Source organism: Corylus avellana, chromosome ca1 (genome assembly GCF_901000735.1).
Source record: "Corylus avellana chromosome ca1, CavTom2PMs-1.0".
Taxonomy (NCBI): Eukaryota; Viridiplantae; Streptophyta; class Magnoliopsida; order Fagales; family Betulaceae; genus Corylus; species Corylus avellana.
Window position 1 is genome coordinate 34,710,796 of NC_081541.1, and position 6,162 is coordinate 34,716,957.

At 37.1% G+C, this 6,162-nt stretch overlaps 1 protein-coding gene across 1 annotated transcript; it reads right to left on the reverse strand.

The window, feature by feature from the left end:
- Positions 1-530: 530 nt before the first annotated feature.
- Positions 531-5,959, reverse strand: LOC132185302 (cyclase-associated protein 1). The gene is made up of 10 exons (XM_059599098.1): positions 5,488-5,959; positions 4,592-4,760; positions 4,454-4,518; positions 3,716-4,022; positions 3,468-3,615; positions 3,260-3,369; positions 3,101-3,156; positions 2,928-2,984; positions 2,594-2,737; positions 531-934 (listed from the first exon to the last, which is right to left on the reverse strand). The coding sequence occupies exons 1-10, from the start codon at positions 5,758-5,760 to the stop codon at positions 848-850; spliced, it is 1,416 nt and encodes a 471-aa protein (XP_059455081.1). The 5' UTR covers positions 5,761-5,959; the 3' UTR covers positions 531-847.
- Between the last annotated feature and the right edge of the window lie 203 nt (positions 5,960-6,162).

Here is a 6,162-nt window from a genome sequence, read left to right on the forward strand (position 1 = left end):
GACGAATAAATAGGTTAAGAAATGGATTGGAATAAAGAAAGAATCAGTAAAAGCAATAAGCATAAGCTTAGAAAAAACAAAAATTGCAATAAGTATACCCACCTAAAAAATAAATAAATAAATAACAAAACAAAAGAAAAATCTTAGACACGTGATAGCGTGTAATTGAAAAATGCTGTGTATCATGACTCCTATCACATACTGACACGTGTTAACAAACTGTAAAAGAATACAGTTATAACCTTGCTCAAAAACAAGATATAAAATTTGTATAAGAGAGTCTAGAAGGTCTTGTTTTGTAGTCGTTTACAAAACCAAAAAATACACTATTTCTCAAAACCATTACTAACAATTAAAAATACAAAACACTATCTAATCCAGGGCGTTGATGAACTTTCCACACCATGAAATCATTGGAACGCCCTAGCAATAAATTACTCTCGAGATAACGAAGGCAAATCCACAATTTTAAGTTTTAACTGTTCTTTGATAAATATCCAAAATATTCCAGGACAATATAGGAAGAGCAATACAGCTTAACAAGTCAAGAAATTTTGATCAAGCAAAAACATTACAGTAAGTTCTCGTTACAGCATAAAGGCAGGTTCAGAAACCTCAGAAGAAGACACTCATCCAGAAACAAACTTTGTAAAAAGAATCAAGCAGAAATTTCCGGTGGTTTGATAAACCAACACAATAAACAACAGCATAACAAACAGACCGAGAATGTATGCCAACTATATACCAACTTCAATTGAATCAAGGAAAAAAGAAATAGAAGCCACCCGTCCATCCAAGGAAAAAAATAAGATATAGGATCTGGAATTGGCGATTGAAATAGTTCCAATTACCCTCCCGAGTGAGAGACTGGAGTGGTTTCAAAGTGGCCGTCTTTAAATACATGAATGAACTGTTGTGGCAAAGCATGCTCCCCCTGAAAACCGAATATCGAGTAAGCCATCCAAAGTTATCTCAAGGAACAGAAACTTAATTTTACTTCGCAATTGGTTTTATTCATACACTTTAATTAACATAGATGCAATCTCCATTTAATGCAGATAGTATGTGAAAGATAAACAGCCAGCAGACAACATAGTACAAAGTAACATAGTTCAATATATTGCATTTATTTTATTCATGATTTTTTTTTTGCAGCCTCTAATTATTAGGCAAATATAGAGTGTACACAGTATAGAATATAGGTAGAAAAATCATCAAAAAATCATCAATTCGCAAAGTGTCATCCAGCAAACTAAAGGATGGGAAGTGACTAGCAGTCCTAATACATCATATCCATGACTGGCAGCTCAAGTTGTTTAGACTCAGCATGTAACGACCCAGGGAAAAGCACTAGCCATATCTGCGCTATCACCCTAAAAGGACTAGTCAATTTAGAGCTTCCCTAGAATTTATTATAAAGCCCAGTTTCACCTAGTAACTAGGCAATGTGGGACTTAGCACTCATGACTATCTCTATAAACCACCCACTCTATGTGGGCTCTTCTCATCTTCCCAATATGGGACCGGGGTGTTACACGGCACCAAGAGAAATGCTTTTTTCTAATGCTAGTTGGCCCCTTAAAAAGCTGACTATACTGACTCTATATGCCATATAAGCAAATCTAGACTCTCTAGTCACCTATAACAGCCACCAGTGTGTATGACCAATGCTAGTAATCGCCTTTAAGATAGTCAACTCACCATCTTTACTCATAGAAGCTCTGGTTAGCAATAGATCAGCACAGGAAGAAAGAACTTGGTGTCAGGACCATCTCAACCAAGTCTCCTAGATTTGCTGTTTACTCGCATCAATCCTTATGCTAGCTACTTTGACATGTAAACACTACAAGCAGCTAGTATTCACAACTAAAGTCCTATACAAGGAGCATGTATTAGCCAATAACCAATGCACCTGAGTTTCCTTTGATCACCAGAAGCCTTTCCCAGCAACACATTTAGAAAACTATTAGAGTCTTTGACAAAAAAATATCAGATTTTCAGATTCATTATGCCATTCTAACTCTTCATGACGTAAATTTGTGAGGTCAGACTAATTGATTGTTGGCCTTTGCCTTTATACTAAAAAATACTATATACAACGCAACAAAAAATTAAAACTCTTGAGAACTTGGTGATAACTACTTTAGGAAGGCTATGCATGGAGCAATGCATCATTAATGGTCATTTTCACCAGTCAACTGTAATCGAACTATGATAACACTGACCAATGCCAATCCAGAGCCATCCAACAACATCCTACTTTACAAACCAAATATCACTTGTAGCACAACAACAGGCCAGCTCTACCAAAGTTTAAATTAAAATGAAACTATAACTGCAGAGTCAAAAGTAAATAAGATTACATTTTGGGCCAGCTATTCGAGTAAAAGATCACGAACAATGAACATACCTCCCTTCCTCAAAAAAAAATAATAATAATAACAGAAAGTATATGTATATGCCCATTCATAGGAAGAAAGAAAAAGGAGGAGAAGAATAACCAAGAATTACATTTAAGAAGTCAAAACCAACTACACAAGATAATGCTCTAGAAAAAGGAACCACAGAAGAGAAATGAAACAAAGAAACATACCCAATCACCATCAGGCGCAGCACCAGGCACCAATACATTGATCTCACTTGACTTGGCTGTTGTTATAGATGCTGCAAGAGACTCTTTGCTTAAATACAATTGGCAGCCTGCTGTATTGTCCACTGAAATTGTTGGAGCCGAACCCTGTAATTGCCACATAGGTAAAAAAAATGTAATCACACTACGAGTTCATATACAAGGATTGACACCACTTTCAATCAAAATTTATTTCCTATGCCTTATTAGGATGAAACCTGTGGTAATAATAACATCATTGGATTTCAATATTACATCATAGAACCATGAAATGTTTTATGGGGGGAAATAAGGATACCTGGCATTGCACCTCAACCCCATTGCAGTTTACAATCTCACAAGCAGCCACGACATCCTGCATTCTCAAGAAACAGTTATAAATTAATCCATATACCTCAATATGTGGGTTCTTTCAATATGTATAGCTCCCATTAATCAAAAAAATTGTTTATATATGTATATCATACTAACCCTAAATACAACTCCCATCTTAGTGCACTTGTCAATTGTTATATTGTTGACTTTCCCTGCACACATGGCTCAAATATAGATGAGTACCCCATGGATTGATAAACAGGTCATTAAATAGAAAATACATTTTTTCATAAGTCTGTAGCAGTCATAAACTACCTTGAATCTGCAAGACAGAATCTTTGCACCCATAAACATATACAGACTGTTTTGCATCACAGTCATCAATAACCAATTGTTTTTTTCCAATTTGATTCTCAACAACCCACCTGCCAGAAATACAAAATTAATGAAAATAGAGAACTCACATACTGGCATCAATTCCTTACATAAAGTGAAACAATATAATGAAGATCAGCATACTCACTTACGACCCATTTGAAGCTCTAACTTTGGTGGTCCTGCTTTAGAAAAAGAACGTGAACTTGTACGACCTTCTTTTTCACTAACACCCACGACACCAGTTCTATCCACACGGTTCTTTGTCTTCATATCATCTGTGACCTTTCTCAGACCTACGATATCGGGAATGTAGATCACAGTTGCCCAAAATGCTCATAGAAAACAACAGAGAAAAGAAAAAGGACAAACAAATGAGGGGATAAAAGGACACACCTGTAGTCACAGGCTTCCCAGAACTAATCTCTTGGAAAACAGCAGCCATTCCTTCTTTTGGGCGTGATGATGAAGCCTGAGACGATTCTGAACTGAAGAGAGAAGCTGGTGGAGGAGGAGGAGGGGCAGGGGCTCCTGGTGTAGGAGCTTTTGGTGGAGCAGCAGCTGGTTTTCCAGTAGGACTCCAAATTGGGCCCAGAGGATAGTTACTCTTAACATAATCTCTCAAGCCAGGCAGATATAGTTCCTTAATGGCTTTGGCCCACTCAACATGATTTGGGTCTTTGTTTTTGTACTCTACAAGAACCTGACTTTCACAATGAAAAGCGTCAGTACCTACCCACTGAAAAATTTAGTTCATAAATTCATAATTCAATACTGCAGGGAAGAATGTTTGCAAATCAGATCATGTAATTTTGGGCTACAGTACATTACCCACAGTGCAATGGAAGCATCAGACATTAAACGAATTTGAAATCCAATAATTATATACATTAAGCTTTCCATTATTAATTATTTTCCTTTGAGATAATCAGTACACATCAGATACAGCAAAGGCTACGTGAGAAAGTAAAAGGAGGATTGACAAAAAAGTTTTTCTTCTGATCCTTTATTTTGCTTCCACAGCAGTTCATTATCCCTTCCTCATCTTTTTATGTGAAAAACAATATAATTAAGTAGTTCATGGTAGCATTTTAATGCAAACTACTGGCTTCCTGAAAAACACATTTAGATTACCTTGTTGTTGTAAAATTCAGCCATTTGCCAACTTTCTTCCACATGTGCAATAGGCATGCTCATACCTTGAAAAACAAAAACAGAGTCAATGAAATCATCTGCTTCTGACTTACAAAAACAATCAAATTTTTCCCTTACCACAATCTTTGCCAGTATATGCAATCCATGCCAAAGCTGAGAGACTGTCAACAGCAGACCTCAAGTGGTTGAAATAATCAGATCGCCTTCCTTCTGTCAATGCATTTGCTTTCATGATCACTTCATTCAATGGCTTGAGAAATTCAGCAAATCCTGCAAGATCAGGCTTCTGCAAAATAAGATGAAACCCATAAGATCATTGTCCTTAACTCACCGGCAGTAACACTACAAAAGATATTAAATTAGATACCGACCCACACAACCTATCACTTTCCTTAGCATCATTTCCACCACTCTCATGAGCTATTAGTCAAAAATCAAGGTATTCGAGTACTCGTATCACCAGAAAAACTTCCACTTGAATTACAAGAACAAAATGATCATACAAAAATTATGTTAATGAACATGGGTAATGTCCCCTGTCAGAATTCTCAGAAACAATAACCTCATAATCGATTTCTCTCTGTTGAATTAATACAAGTTTTTTTAAACCAAAAAAACAAAATGGTTACTAACTTTACTTATGCCAATGTGGCCATTCTCAACTGCTTGCAAAAGAGAAATGAACATTCACCAGAACAGATCCAAATATGAAAATTCCGTACAATTCTTCCTCTTTTTTCTTTCTCATTTTGCGAGAACATTAGACCTACATAGGATTATGCAATCAGCGCATACAAAATCAAACTCCCTTATTCATCTTAAAAAAAAATTCAAACTCCCTCAACTTGACCATTTTCAAGATTCAAACCCTAATGATTCAGATTGTAATTCCATCAATTTTATAAGCTAAAAAAAACTAATGCAGATTAAAAATGTGCGAATATCATGTATCGTATAAGCCTAAAATGCATCGAAAAAAATTCTTAGTTATTGAAAAAAAAAAATTAACTGACCTGAGTTTGCTTGGCCTTGATGAGAAGCTCCTTCTGAACATTGAAAGCTTCTTGAACTATCTTGGTGACATCCAACACCTGTCCCCCAATCTTCTCAGCGGCGCTCGAAACCCTACCCAAGTACTGCCCAACCAGATCGTCGAAGGCCACAATCGCCGGATCCGTCACCGTTTCTTCCCCTATCCCACGCGCACCCCCCGATCCGACCCCGCTCGACAGCGCCTCCAGCCGCGCCACCGCCGACTCGAGCCGAACTATCAGCTTCTCATCCATGGCTCTCTCCCTCTCGGATTCTGTGTCTAGAGCTACACACACACACAATGTCCCTGTCAGATGGTGCAAATGTGGCGCGTGTCGTTCCGAAACATTGAAGGAAGGCGGGAGGACACGTGTTGTTCCGAGAGAGAATCTAGGAGGCTCGTGCGCTGTGGGGGCACCGGTTGGAGAATGAACAAGGAATGAAGAAATTTGATTGGAAGATCCGCTACTGAAAGCCCATAGTAAAAGGACAGTTTTCATTGGAAGAATTTATTGTAAAGAATTCTTTTAAATTTTATTTGTAAAGGCCCACAACAGTTTTAGTAAAGCCCATTAGTAAAGGTAAATTCCTCTAAATTTTATTAGAAGAATTTAAAATGAATGTGAGAATTTCTTCTTGTTTCTTATGTGTTTTTT

Excerpts from the sequence above, each read along its gene's own strand:
- LOC132185302 (XM_059599098.1), bottom strand. The coding sequence starts at position 5,760 with ATGGATGAGAAGCTGATAGTTCGGCTCGAGTCGGCGGTGGCGCGGCTG. Across the intron at positions 4,023-4,453 it reads CTGAATTTTACAACAACAAG|GTTCTTGTAGAGTACAAAAA; the intron begins GTAATCTAAATG and ends TGTGAAAGTCAG. Across the intron at positions 3,616-3,715 it reads TGGGAAGCCTGTGACTACAG|GTCTGAGAAAGGTCACAGAT; the intron begins GTGTGTCCTTTT and ends CCGATATCGTAG.